Source organism: Mesocricetus auratus, unplaced genomic scaffold (assembly GCF_017639785.1).
Source record: "Mesocricetus auratus isolate SY011 unplaced genomic scaffold, BCM_Maur_2.0 Super-Scaffold_2245, whole genome shotgun sequence".
Classification (NCBI taxonomy): Eukaryota; Metazoa; Chordata; class Mammalia; order Rodentia; family Cricetidae; genus Mesocricetus; species Mesocricetus auratus.
In genome coordinates, this window is record NW_024429180.1 from 37,396,944 (window position 1) to 37,411,676 (window position 14,733).

The following is a 14,733-nucleotide window of genomic DNA, read 5'->3' on the forward strand; positions in this document are numbered from 1 at the left end:
GGCTCTATCAAATAAAGCAACTAAAAATATAGATGTAGTACGTCTCTTTAAGTATTCTACCTAAAGAAGATAAATTAATTGAATGCTAGTATTATATAGTTGAAACAGTGATCCAGACATTTAAGACTGTTGAAATTTAAAGAGTTTACTAAGCTGTGTGTAGATTAATTAGATGTTTATATCAAGAATAGAGTTTATGCAGTGGTACCACATCAGCAGGAACGAGATGGACAGAAAGAAAGAAGCTGTTAGTACTTGAGTCCTAATATCTTTATTATCAGTCTCTTAAACTCTGAAGCTTCAGGTAGCTTTGGGAGTAAGCATAAAACAAAATTACTACCACGGCTTCTACTCACTTAGACACAGTTTCATTCTGTTGTTCACGACAGCAGAATCTTCTCACTATTTCACTTCAAACTTAACTTGGGCCACAGAGGACAGTAATGGAAAATATTATCCACTCTGTCCCTGGGTTGTTACATGTCAGCGTTCTTGCCTAGGGCAGAATTTAATGACTGATTTGTGGATCTTTATTTCTGGAGATTTACTACAGAAACACTGACACGACCTTTACCCAGAGCAAACACTCACTCTAATAAGAAGTAGACGCCAAACCTAAAATCACACAAGGAAGAGAAAGATCCTGGCAGGAATTAATCTACCATTTTCACACATCTGCCCAAGGGAGGTATTGTAATTGCAAAAATTTACTCTAAGACTGCTGAGACTCAGAGTAATTATGTTTCTTTTTTTTAATAGAAATAGCCACAGGTGGTAACAAATTGGGTTTGGAGATGGGGAACTGGGCATGTATTCTATCCCAAATTACTGTGTAATTGTGTTGATTATTTTTTAAAAAATGAAAAGTTCATTGCTCAAAATCAGAAAGAAAAAAGTCTTAAATGTACTCTTCATCTTTCCTTCGTTTTTCACTATTCATACATTTGGTACCAGGCTCATCCGATATCAAGATGACATCTCAGAGCAGGCATCTGGTAATAACGTAAAAATTGCACTGAGTGTTGGTTTCTTTAAATGGATCATTTATTTTTGTAAATTTATTATCATCTAGGGATAAATTACAGTATTTCTCCAAAGGTCAGGACCTGAGCACTGCTAATGACTACTAAGAAAGATGCACCATCATTAAAAGTACAAGGTTAGAGATGTTTACTTCAGTCCATGAGCTGATATTGAACTGCTTGCTGCTTTCATACATATCTGCTCTCAACAATTCTACACATTATTTGAAATATAAGTTAAATCCATAGAGGAATTAGACTGATTTCTGAGATTACAGAGGCATGCCACACATTGTATGCCCAGTAGAAGTCAAGTATATATTCAAACTTGAATTCTGAAATGACAGAGTTTTGAAATAATGAGGTCAAAATACAATATGAGGCAATATGATTACTAAAGGCGGGAGGTTGATATTACAATGCAAGCTCATGTAAACGAGTGATAATAAACTAATGCAAACAACCAAATATTTTTCCATGAAGGTGTTTGGAGTTAATTTTTTTCTGTAATCCTTTATTTAGGCACAATGGAAATGATAATAAAGATGGGGAACTGAATTTTCCTTTTCCTGGTGACTTAACGATTCCTCTAATGTTTGTTCTTGGTGCAACAAGTTTATCTTGGGCAAGCTTTCGTAGAGTATATGAAAGATTGAAAAATCAGCTGGAAAGTAGGGCCAGTGTGTCTGAAGAAAGAGAGTACTAACATTTATATTATATATTAGCCTATTCTTCACAATTTAACTACGGAAATCAAGGTAACTCATTTTCAAAGTCGTCAGAATATTTTTGTGACTAATAGTTATGAAAATATGTATCACTAAGGAACTGTCAGGCTTGGGTTAAAAAAATAACTCCTTTTCATAAAAGCCAATTCCACTCTCTTTCAAAACAGAGAAGAGAAAATAGTTTTTTTAGTAAATTGTTGGTAAGTTCATAGGCAACTGACTTCTCAAATATTCTGATTTCTCATTGTTATATCATCTACTGAAATAAAAGCACAGGTAAGAAACACCAAGTGCCACTTTGTTCATGTGTTTAAGTTATTTATTTTCTATATGAAAAGCAGCTTAATTCTATCCCCAACTTTTCTGCTGCTGCAAAAAATAAAATAACATTCAGTCATACAATAATATTCAGTCATAAATTAATCTTAATGTATTGTAATAAAATAAGTTGTTTTAAATGCAAACAGCTGTAGCAAAGGTATTTGTGTTGCGAACTATGGTTTGAAAAACTGTGTTATATATTAAGGGAGAAAAACCTATAGTATCAAGATTTCAAAACAGACAAGAATACTAACAATATAAGAACAAGTTTAGGAATTTTCTAAAGCCACAGTTTAGATTTTGATTATAACAAGAAGAAAGCGTTATGATACCTGAATCCTTTAAGCAGTTAAATAAGTGTACATTTCCATTTTGTACAAGAATACAAAATTAAAAGTATGATACAAACTTTAGCTTTCTGAATAGTTTCACTGGAGGATATTAAAATTGTATGTATCCATATGGTTATTAAGAGTTCAGTCAGAAATAATATAACTGAATACATACTAGCCATGTTTAAAAATATTATATGAAAATAAAGATGAAAGACATATGTATGAAGCATCATAGTTATATAAAGGGCATGAGTTATTTAGTAAGTTCTCAAGTTCTATTACCTTAAAACATGAATGCTGTTGAAATAACACTGGGACCAATCAGACTATAAAATTAGCACCCATATACTATCATAATTTATAGGTATAAAACTAATGTTTGAATATAGCAGTAAATATCTATAAGCAATTTTGAATATATACCTTTGAAACTTGAAATTAATTTTAAAAATTTGGCTTTTAAACTCTACAAAGACTGCTTTTAGCTGATAAAGGAAATAAACAAGAAATTGTCCTTGTCCTTTCAATGGTCCCTTTAAAGTGTTCCAATAATTACAACTCAATAAAGGCAGTACAAGTTTAAGGGTATTAAATATTGTTTATGCAGAGCATTTTTTGAAACAAGCAGGATCTTTTAAATTATATTATCTTTATCATACCAATTTTATATAATATTAATATTGTTGATGAGGCTATTTCATAGAATTTAATTTTAAGGAAAATAAGATAACATTTGTCATCAAATATTTCAAAATGCCTGAGTAAAATGTATCTTTAATATCATTAAAGTATTTTAATATGTTCCATTCCTCTAACCAGACCAAAGTCTATTCCTATAGATTAGTTACATAAAAAGTTTCATTTCTCCAAACTGTATTTATTCTTTTATCACCAAGCTTGTTAACTTAAATAGTCTTTTATTGTCATGATTCATTTTACCAAAATTATACTGTATATCTTCCTTATTTTTTGGATAAATATAATCAAATGTGCCAATAATATTCAGCTAGATGTTCAATGAACCAAAAGAACCATTTCACTACAGTAAAGCTGCCTGCAGTAGATCCAGAGCATGGTCTACAAATACTAGCAATCAGAATGTTACTGTGACTAGAAAAGAGAAACAATACTGTGTTACATGAATATCAACAGATTCTCTTAAACACTGCCTGAAAACAATTTCAGAGTCTATTATAATACAAGGCATGTAAGTAAAATATGCCTCCCAAAAAAGCCACAACTCGCATTTATATCTTGCTGTGAGTTTTTTCTTTTATGCTACACCTTAAAAATACTGATCTGATTCCTCTGCAGTAACAATGAAGCAGGAGCATATTTCTGCTTAGTCACAGTGAGAGTGCTGATGCCATTAAAGACTTCTTTATTATAGATGATTTATTTCCAGAGACCAAAGGATAGCAATACATCACTGTCAAAGCTAGCAGTGAAAGCTATGACTTGCTGTAAAATACTGTATGCTGCCATTGATGGGGAATTCATGTCAAAGTCTCCTTTACTAAAGTAGGTTGACAATAGATTAGTGTAGGTCTGATGAACTTCGAAAGCATCTTGTAAGTGGGTGGCAGAAGTCATGTTATCTTCGAAATGATAAGTAAAAAATGAACTGTATGCTATTCACCAACAATTATACATTAGTGGTTGAAGGAATTTAATCCAATGAAATCACTTCACTAATGCTTTACTAAAATATGACTTTAAGGTAATGCCCTGTGGGATTTATTAAACAGACATATTACCTAGGGGAATACATTCTAGAGCAATGACTAATCTCATAATTAGAAGGTGCATTTGTAAGAATGTACCCACTATTGAGTATATTGCAAGACTTCCCTGCTTCAGGGAGTTAGGTTCATTTCCTCACTGCCCTGAGCCCAGCTGTAGAGACTTTTTCCTCATGGTCTTTCATCATCAACCTTACACCATATGTTTTTAACATTTCCAGCCATCCCACCAGTCCCCAAAGTACCAAACATTTGTCTGACTTTTGTTTTGACTTTCCTTAACCCAGAGTAATCTTTAATTATTATGTTTAACATATTTTCAAAGAAAAACACAGGTATGATTTGTTTTTTACAGGTGAATTGCTTTGAATTAAAAACCCATAAAATGAGATATTTGTGTTCATATGTTTACATACATATTTGGTAATGAAAATATCCACCTGCACGGATAATAAATACATAGGTATACACATAGCTACTTTTCCCAAAACTTTATTTCTACATATTTTATTAGCTCATAAACACTGTATTTCTATAAGAATTTCTGTTGTGATATATTATATGAGTAGTATTCACAGAGAGAAATTTTAAATCTCAGACCTGAAAATAGGGCTGTCTCATGATATTGTAAGAAATTACACTTAAAAACAACATCAAACATTCACGCCCTCCCCAAATTGGAGGTACTCCTATTAAAACATGAATAATTTTTTTAACTAAGATGATAGTTTGGGGTCAGTGTGGGAGTAATTATTTCAAACTCACTCATGAAGCTATTTCTAGGCATTTTAAACATGTGAATTAAACATCAACTGTTCTAACAATCACTTAGTAGACAGAAATTTCAGTGACTGAGCAATATAATCAGTCGATGTTTTCTGTTTTAAGGAATTTAACTTTTTTCTAAATAAATTTGAAAAGCTGAGGTTAGAATTTGAGGACGTTTTTTCTCTGATGACATACAATTTTACATAAGAAAGGGTGCTAAGAATACAATTTCAAAATCTTTCATCTAAGTGTATACATAGTACTATAGATTTAAATAACGTAACTCACCACACAAGTGATATAAATTTTAAAAAAATTGAATTGGTGACGCAGTCAATTAAAACCTAACAGATTTTCATCTCAATGTGAGGGTGATCAAGAATCACCTGCCTGTCATTTGGAAAATTTTGAAATCAGGAGGCTAGCAAGTAATAATCTTCTTACTTCATGAAGAACTTATGGCACCTGATATTAAAAATAAAATTACATGACTCCTAGTTTTATAGCAATTTTCCCTATGTTGTGAAATAGAGAAATACATACAGGTTTGCCTTGGAGGCCAAATATCCACAGAAGCACATATAGCTAAGAATAATATTAGGCTTTTGATAGGAACATTAGCAAAACGTTTAGAACTCTATAAAAAGTTTAAAACCTCCTACAAGAAATTTCAAACACCTAATTCTTGGTTAAATTATAGATTGTTTAATACTTCATGTATTTTCAATGCATAATAAAAATGTTTGATAGTGTATACTCATTAAGCTAAAGTAGAAATTAATCCTCCTATGTTTTGAGCAATCTTTGAGGGGACTAGGAAAACTGCAAAATATCTCAGGAGGCATGCAATATGTGACAGTGGCATCCCTTTCCTGCTCGAGCCAACATAATCCTCATAAGTAAGGATTATATACTTTATGAAGAGCGATGAGTGCGTGAGTTAAGGAAGTGATAGCTTTGTAGCATAAAAAGTGTAGCAAATATCTTGAAAATTTGATGTGACACAAAAACATACTTAGGCTGTGCATCTGGTAGCTGAAATTATTAAGGGAATACAAACTACTGAAGATCACGTGTGGTGTTGGAAACGCATATGAACAGGATTCTACAGTCAAGAATCTCCTGTGTTAGAGAAGTGGAAATGAAGACAGACAGTGGATGATGTCATTATTAAAGACACTTAAACTTCCTTTTCTAAAATAGAGTTAACTCTTTATACATGGCAACTTGCTCCTTTGCAATTCAATCTCTATTTTTCACGTTAGGGCCAGTTCAAGGCACTCAGCATATATATCCTTATTTACTTTGCTTATGTTTCCAATATATTGTGCTTATTTAACATTTTCTATAATTGTGTTGTAATCCCCACTTACAGATTTCAAAAGAATTTTATGTTTTTTTACATGAGGACTCTGAAGTGAATGGACATGATTCTTTTTTGTTGTTGTTGCTATTGGTTTGTAAAACTATACATTTTTAAAATCTTATTTTAGGAAATCTTTTGCTGGGTTAATGCACTTTCTCCTATGAGAATATATTTAAACTGACTGCAGTAGGTACTGTGGGAGAGTGCAGATATTTAAAACAAAATGAAACAAGACAAAAAACAGGAAACCCTATCATCACAAAAGATGTCCCTGAATTCTCCCTTTTCAGTGAGGACTTCACTGAAAACACCTGTTGAGAAATCTGGAAGACTTTACTTCCTCTTTTGTCTTGTTTTCTGTAGGCAGGGCTCATGTATCTCAAGAGGGCTTCAAATTCTCTGTGTAACCAAGAATGACACTGCACTTACTACTGACTGATCTCCTGCCTTCACCTTCCTGAGGCTGATCTTACAAGTGTGGGCTTGTCCTTAGAAAATCAGGGTTAACAGTTATGCCTCAGACTTGGTAAGGATCTCTATGCTAATGTTATATTTTACATCACCACATAAAATAATATACATAGAAATATCTGTAATGGAAAATGATGCTTCATTTATACCAGACTCTACCTTACCTACTAAAAATCTGTGTTCCTATTATTCAATACAACTTCTATACCTTAAAATATATACTTATACACTGTAACTTTAATGTGGTACTGTAATTTTGTGCTGTTATGAATATCTATGTTTAAATACTTTATAGCCTGATTTTGTTTGTACAAATTCACAAAATTTAATAAAAATAAAATCTTTCCACAAATCTTTGTTAATAAATGTACATACACCTATGAAGAAACAAAAGCTGCAAGCAGAAACCTTAGTTCCGGAGATCAAAATGCTTTCAGGCTGAAACCAGTTTTTACTTTAGCTGTAATGTGAGGCTTCCAGTCACAAAGTTCCTATATTTCATATCACCTTATTGTATAAGGGTATTGCAACACAGTTATGACAGTTTGTTTAACCCGTTTACAAGTGGATACTATGCACTTTCAAAACACCATGCAGGATACTGGAAAATAAAGATGAAACAGAGCTACTAGCTGTTGATCCAACTTGATTTGGTGGAATAAGAGTCTACCTTTAGAAAGAGATGTAAAATTAGTATCATATTTACTTTTCAGGGTAAATTATGCACATGCTAAAAAATGAGTTTGATATAAGATTATGGCATTCCTACAGACTTTCATCACTCCCCTTCAGTGCAATGTGTTTGCAACACAATTGTTGAGAAAAGGGGAGGGTAGCACCTAGCTAATTTATTATGGGTTTCAATTATAAATATCAGTATGGTACATTTCCAAAGAGATTCATCTATCAGGATTTTATAACTCATCCTATAAAGGATTACAAAACCATGGTGGGGAAAACCTGTTAGCAGCTTAGGTTGAAATATTTTTAAGATAGAAATAACGTTGGAAACTGAGACACTTTGGGAAAAAATTAACTCAAACCTAAATTCATTTTGGACTTTGGTTGAATAGATTAAATTTTTAGAAATAAAGGACTACCAAGACAGACTTTTATTTTCTGCTTAAAGTGTGTGAGGGGTTGGGTAGTAATTGTGATTCTCTTTTCATGAGTTTTACTGTTAAGGAGGAGCCAACTTATCATCCATAACCAATGACCAGCTTCAAGGGAAATGTTATTAACACAGTATGAGTACCTCATCCCTTCAAAGCTTTAGATATTTCTATTTAGGGGTATTTCCTACTCTGACTATGAAACCAAACTTGCTGAAAATTTTAACTTACCAACTTATTTTATAATTTATTTTAATTCTGGAAGCTAGATGAGAATTCAACTCACAGAACTTTAAAGGTAAATGATTAAGTATTAGCCCTTTGTGATAACCTTGCCAGTGGCATAAATATAGAAAAGGTATACAAAATATTTACAATTCCAAAATGACTATATCATATCTATCAATCAACATTTTATCATAATTCTCTCTGTAGAGATATCAGAGATTATGAATATCAATTTCACACAATTAGAGGAAGGCATTCTTAGAAGCCAAGGTTTTATAGTTGAGAATTTCTTTCATGTTTTATGTAAACTTTAAATCTATGATTACATTATTACTCATAGGCAGTGGATACTATAAAGGTGGGGTTTGGTACTTCAATAGCATTATACTTGATGAGTATGGTTCACTGTGCTGTCATGGGCAATACCTTCTATTAAATATTAGGACATCGATGGTTTCTACTAACAGGTTTCTATTAAATGGTTTCTATTAAAGGTTCAGCACTCTATTTGGACAAAGCTTGCTGTGTCAAGCTTTCCAACACATAATATGGGCAGGAGACTTTTACTTCTACCTCAGTTGTCACTTTTGGTTATGCTGAATTGCAAATTTCAAGAGTTTCTCATTTGGGGTCTTTGTAACTGCACATGTTGTGAATATTACAATAACCAAGAATTTATTTTTTGTGATACAACTCAGTAATGAATAAAGTAAACCAGATGGTGACTAGGACATCACAGCACAGTCATTTTTTTAAAGAGTCAATGTCTATTCTTTTGACATTGATTTTATGTTAACAATATATGTAAATATCCTGAAAATATTCAGGGTCCAAAAAACTAATCTGGGATCAGTACAACTTCATCCCCTGTCATCAGTAGCATAAAAATGACCTTAGGACTCTTTGGAGTAGACTGTTAATTCCCTAGTCACTATAGGAAACTCATAGGGAAGTCTGAGGACTAAAGAAATTCCTTTCAAAGATTTGTCCTGATCACTACGACTAACCTGTAAAAAGCACTTTAGCATATGATGTACAGTTCCAAAGCTTCAGCTGAAAGTTTAGTTAAGGAATAAATGGGGCTCATATCCCTAAGCCACTTTCAATTTCTCAGGGGGTGAAACTTGTTCAGACTGAATCACAGTATTGACTTGGTGACTATTGTGTACTCAAGAAGTAAGCTTCAATTTGGCATATAAATTTCATATCCATATAAAAGTTTTTAATGGAATAAAACTCATTAAGAGAATTAGTTTTTTGTTCTACTGTAGGAATCCTGTTGCGGAAATAAATGTAGTCCTACAGATAGAATAAAGTTTAAATGTTGACTGTTGCTATCATTTTAAAATCTGTAAATAAAACAAACTTTGAAAAATGCTATAGAAGTAAGGCATGCGTTTAAAACTATTTACACAAGAGGGGTTCTGAATAGTGAAATGGTGTGCACACTGGGACAAAAAAATGAAACATTTTAAGTTAACTACTTCCCACCCCACACACATTATGCTGACCATGTGGCTTTCAGCTATCCAAAGGTCTCAGGACAGCATGGCCAACAGCTTTCAAATGAATTCCCCTTTACCCTAAAAGTCTCCTACCTGAATTATGGACATCCGAGTGGCAGGGGTCTCGCTCGAATTAGTCCCTTGTCCGGTGAAGCTGGTATGGCAGCCTGCGTGCCCCTGTGGGACAGTCAGGTTGTTGGAGGCTGGCTTAAGATACATCACCTCTGACCGGGGCGAGCTGAGGGGCAGACGGGTTTGGTAGTCGAAGTACATGGGGGAGGTGGCCAGGGAGGGACTGCTCACCACGTTCATGACGTTCATGGCGTTCCTCTCCTCCACCTCGCTCTGCACCAGCATGATATCGTTTTTGTTGATTTTCTTCTTCTTGCCCTTCCCCCCGCCTAGCTGTGGGTGGCTGTACTCGGCGATGCGGCAGTTGTAAGTGCGAATCTCCTTGTTTTCGCGTTTGCACTTGACAGCTATGGTGATCATGGCCGCTAGGAGGATGATGGAAATCGTGCTCAGAGTCACTATGAGAGGCAGCGACATGTCCCAGTGGTGCTGCTCACCATTCACTCGTGGTACTCCCTCAGGCAGAGAGCCACTCACTGAACGAATGATGAGTTTGGCCACCGCGGACAGGGTGGGCTTGCCATGATCAGTCACCTTCACTACTAGCTCCACCACGGGGGTCACATCCTCCCAGAAGGGGTGCAGCGTGCGGATTTCGCCGCTGGATGGGTCGATCTCAAACAGGTGGTCGTCGTTCCCATCCACAATCTCATACGTGAGGCGTCCACTCTCTCCAAAGTCGCTGTCCAGGGCGCGCACGGTGCTTACCAGGTAGCCCAGGCCGGCGTTTCTCGGGACCTGCAGCTCAGCTGTGTCGTTCTGTAGAGTGGGGAGCACAATCACTGGAGCGTTGTCATTCACGTCTAACACAGTCACCCTCACCGTGGCGTTACTCTCCAAGTGCGCTGGCGCCCCCGAGTCCTTAGCCAACACCTTGAACTCAAAAGCCTTCGTTTGTTCATAGTTAAAGGAGCGCAGGGCGTATATGGCTCCGTTAGTGGGGTTCACGGACACATAGGTGTAGATGGACACGTCGCCAATGTGCGAGGGAAGAATGGAGTAGGACACTGTCCCATTTTGGCCGAGGTCGGGATCTTGAGCAAGCACTGAACCGAGGTATTCTCCCGGAATGTTGTTCTCATGGACTTGAAGAACATATAGCCCTTTGGTGAAGCGAGGCGGGTTGTCATTCTCATCCAGTATCTTGACAGCGAACGACTTGGTGGAGTTGAGTGGAGGGGAGCCCCCGTCCCGGGCCACAATTGTCACGTTGTACTCGTCCTGTGTCTCGCGGTCCAGCGGACGGTCAGTAACCACCGTGTAGAAGTTGTCATAGTTCTCTTCAAGCTTGAAGGGGACGGAGCCGGGTCCCCCCAGGCCACCTCCACCGCCAGTCCCTCCTCCACCCAGTACCCGACACTGAAGCTGCCCATTCTTGCCTGAGTCTCGGTCAGTGACCCGAACCAGGGCGATGACTGTGCCAGGCGGGGCGGCCTCGCTCAGCGCCCCCTGGCGCACGGAGACGAAACCAATGGACGGCGCGTTGTCGTTGCGGTCTATAAGCTTGACTGTGACCTTGCAGTGGGCTGGAATTGGGTTAGGTCCTAGGTCTCTGGCCTGCACGTCGATCTCCAACATGCCATTCTCCTCATAGTCCAAGTTACCCTTAACGCGGATCAGGCCAGTTTTGGGATCAATGGAGAAGAGCTCCCGCACGCGGTCGGGCATATAGCTGCTGAAGGAGTAGAGCACTTCCCCATTGGGACCTTCATCAGCATCGGTGGCGTTCAGATCAATGACCACTGTGCCCAGGGGTGCGTTCTCGGGCAGTTCCACCAAGTATGACGGAGCCTCGAAGACTGGACTGTTGTCATTGGAATCGACCACCTTCACATTGATCTGCACCGTGGCGGAGCGAGGAGGCTCACCGCCATCCAGGGCTGTCAGCACCAGAGTGTGATGGTTCTGCAGTTCGTGGTCCAGTGCTTTTTGGATGACCAGCTCAGGGAACTTGGTACCGTCGCCGCGGGACTTGACGTCCAGTGCAAAGAGGCCGTGATCATCGCGGGTGAGCAGATAGGTGCGGAGCCCGTTCTCGCCAGCGTCTGGGTCGTGTGCGCTAGTAAGGGGGAAGCGGGTGCCGGGTGCCGCGTTCTCTGAGATGTCCATTTCGATCTGATCCGAGGGGAAAGAGGGAGCGTTGTCATTGATGTCCTGTATCTCTACCTTGATCATGCAGATCTCCTTGTCATTAGCGAACACCTCTAGGGATAGCTGGCACTTGGCATTGTGGCGGCACAAGGACTCACGGTCGATGCGCTGCTTGGTGTAGAGGAGCCCGCTGTCGGCGTCCACGTCCAGCAGGTGCGGTGCGGAGTTCTCCAGCACCCGGTAGCTGCCCGACTTGCTTCGCCCGCTGCCGCTACCGCGCTCAGCCGACGGAAGCCCTGGTTGCAGCCGGGCATCCTTGCCTATGTTGCCTATTACCGTGCCAGCCCCTTGCTCCTCTGGCACTGAGTAGTTGAGGTTTTTGAGTGTCAGGGCAGGGGCCCACAGGAGAAAGCAGCAACAGATGGAAAGGTACATCCCAGACCGGTGGGGTGGGAGCAGGAGCAGCCGGACTGGAGGTGCGAGCTGGTGGGTGCGCGCCAGTCTGGAACCGGGGCGGAGCGTCAGAGCTCAGAGCGAGCCACAAGTCTGTGAGTCCTTCCTTCCCTCCGCACCCGGGCTGCGGCACCAGTCAGTCTCTCCTTATTCCGCTCAAGTTGCCCGAACCTGTTGATCTACAGCATTCGCACTGGGTGAGAAGCAGCCGCGCAGGGAAGCTGCAGCAGCTCGGAGAAGGCGGCGGCTCCCTGCGGCTGAGGGCGAGCCCAAGGCTTTGTCTCTTCCGCCTGGACTTCAGATGGCTCAAACTTGCGCGATGAGGCTGGCGATAAGAAGGAAATAGAGTCTGGGAGAGATGATAATGAGCTGAAGAATTGGTGGGTTTTCCTCGCTCCCGCTAGGCGCTGCAAAATCCACTCCCTCCGGCAGCCTACAGAATACTCTTCGAATCGGGTGGGGGAGGGCTTGGGGAGGTGTGTCTCCAGGCAGATCGGAAAGTGGAATCCTTAGTTACTCGTATTCGGTGATGAAATGGATGGGAATGAGTAGGGACGAAGAAAAGAGTCACAGATACATATGTGAGGCTTCCCTGGAACACGGAGAAATGTCTGCTCGTTATGCAGGATGCTCGGCTTTCAGGCAGTGTATTGCTGCATTTAAAGATCTAATCTTGCATTGCTGGCTTAGGCAGCGGCGGCGGCAGCGGACTGCATCTCCGAGCCAAGTCTTTTTTTCTTTTCTTTTTTTTCTTTCTCTCCTTTCCGAGCAGCCAAAGGGAGGGGAGGAAATGCAGCGCAAAAAAACCCCTAGTGTCCCGATTTGTAGTTTCCTCCCCCTACCAGGCTCCTCCCTCTCTTCTTCGGAGAAGGCTCTCCCCCCAAATCAAAAAAGCCACAGCCTGATCAGCATTTGCGCTGAGAGCCTATTGGGAGGAGAAAATATAGAGATCTATCTCCGCCTCGGTTCGTAGAACACTCTGGTGTATCTACGCCAAGCCAAGCCGGGAGCCGCCACTACCATCCCATCCTCTTCCTGCAAACAAGGACTTCTCTCCACGCAGTTTAATTCCAGTTTGCTTCTCTTGCCAGGCGAAAGGAAATCAACAGGCAACTCATGGTTAGACGTGCAGATTTGAAGGGGGAGGGGAGGGCAGCACGGAAAGGAGGGGGAAGCCACCCTCCCAGTCCTAGCACACACACTCGCCCTGTCTCTCGCTAGAAGGGAAACAGTCTCTGCATTCACAGGGCTGGGCTGTCAAGTGGCTCTTTTCTTTCTATTCAGCATCTCCTTCCAGTGGCCCAGCCTCCCAGTCCTTTTCATCTAGCAAGGAAAACCTTGGCGAGGAAAAAGAGTGGTGAATATTTGAAGAAAATAAAGTCCAGGCTTTCTCCCCCTTGTTCTTCTTACTGTTCTGATTTTAAACAGGAGGAGTAGGGTGGATGGAAAGCATCAAGGTCTGGCGTGTTGCAATTCTGCAGCCTGGCTCTCACGGTCTCTCGTCGACTTGGGGAGGGAAGAGGGCTAGGAGCTGCGGCCACCAGGGTTCTGCCAGGGCGCCCACCCGGGGAAACTACCTCCACCACCCAGGGGAGGTTAGGCACAGCTTGATCTACACATCATTTCTGCTTCTCCAGGCGCCTGGGTCTACGGGAATGACACATCCAGAAATGCAGGTGCTCTGATCTGCGGGATGAGTCAGAAGCAGCGGAACGAATCGTATTCACTCTCCCCTGACGGTCCTCCCTTCACAGACATTAGTTGCGGCTTCTTCCTAACGCTTTCTCTGACTCACTCAATAGGAAAAAAAAATTCAAAAAAAAAAAAAAAAAGCTGGGTTCATGGAGAGGGGGCAGAAAGCGAGAAAAAGAGAGTGGGGGAGGAAGGCAAAGCTGAAGCCAGCAGCACTTTTACTCTACCTCTTTCGGCCGGAGTCCGAGGCTCTGCAAAACAAGGCGTCTGCTTTGCTTACGAAATATTGATTTGTTTATTTTTTTCAAAAAAAAAAGAAAGAAAACCTTTCCACTTGGCTAGGCGTGAGATGTCCCCAGATCTCTCAGTCTTAGGAGGGGGGAAATTGCACGTTTCCAGGAATGATTCACAGCTTAGCCCAAGATCACAGTTCAAGATTTTCCTCCCAAGTGGTCTCTATTCACAAAGTCCAGCATCGGTGTGCATAGCTAATTGTGCAGTCTGTTGTGGAGGGTTTTTTTTCTTTTTTCTTTTAAAAAATTCCTCCTTATTTATTTTTTTTTCTGTCACGGGTGGTCTCTTTCAGTCTGGTGCCTGTCAGAATCACCCCAAAGCCTGAGAAAGCCGTGCAGATCTCAAACCGAATAAATCCATCTCCGCCAGCCCAGGCGCGGAGGAAATGGAAGGTGGAAAATTCAATTCAACAGTTGGAGTAGCGTCTCCGGGCTGCCCTCCGCCGCTGCGGCAGCCGCCGGGCTCGCAGTCCG

At 40.3% G+C, this 14,733-nt stretch overlaps 1 protein-coding gene across 3 annotated transcripts in view; it reads right to left on the bottom strand.

The window, feature by feature from the left end:
- Pcdh17 (protocadherin 17) overlaps positions 1–14,732 on the bottom strand; it is a 91,063-nt gene extending 76,331 nt beyond the window's left edge. Inside the window, exon 1 of one of the 3 annotated variants that reach the window (XM_021227663.2) lies at positions 9,692–14,732. In XM_021227663.2, coding sequence (XP_021083322.1) covers positions 9,692–12,256 — 2,565 coding nt within the window. In that variant the 5' untranslated portion in view covers positions 12,257–14,732. The remainder of the gene's footprint in view (positions 1–9,691) is intronic. The other 2 variants (XM_013114078.3, XM_005070923.4) reach the window with 2 other exon arrangements.
- Between the last annotated feature and the right edge of the window lies 1 nt (position 14,733).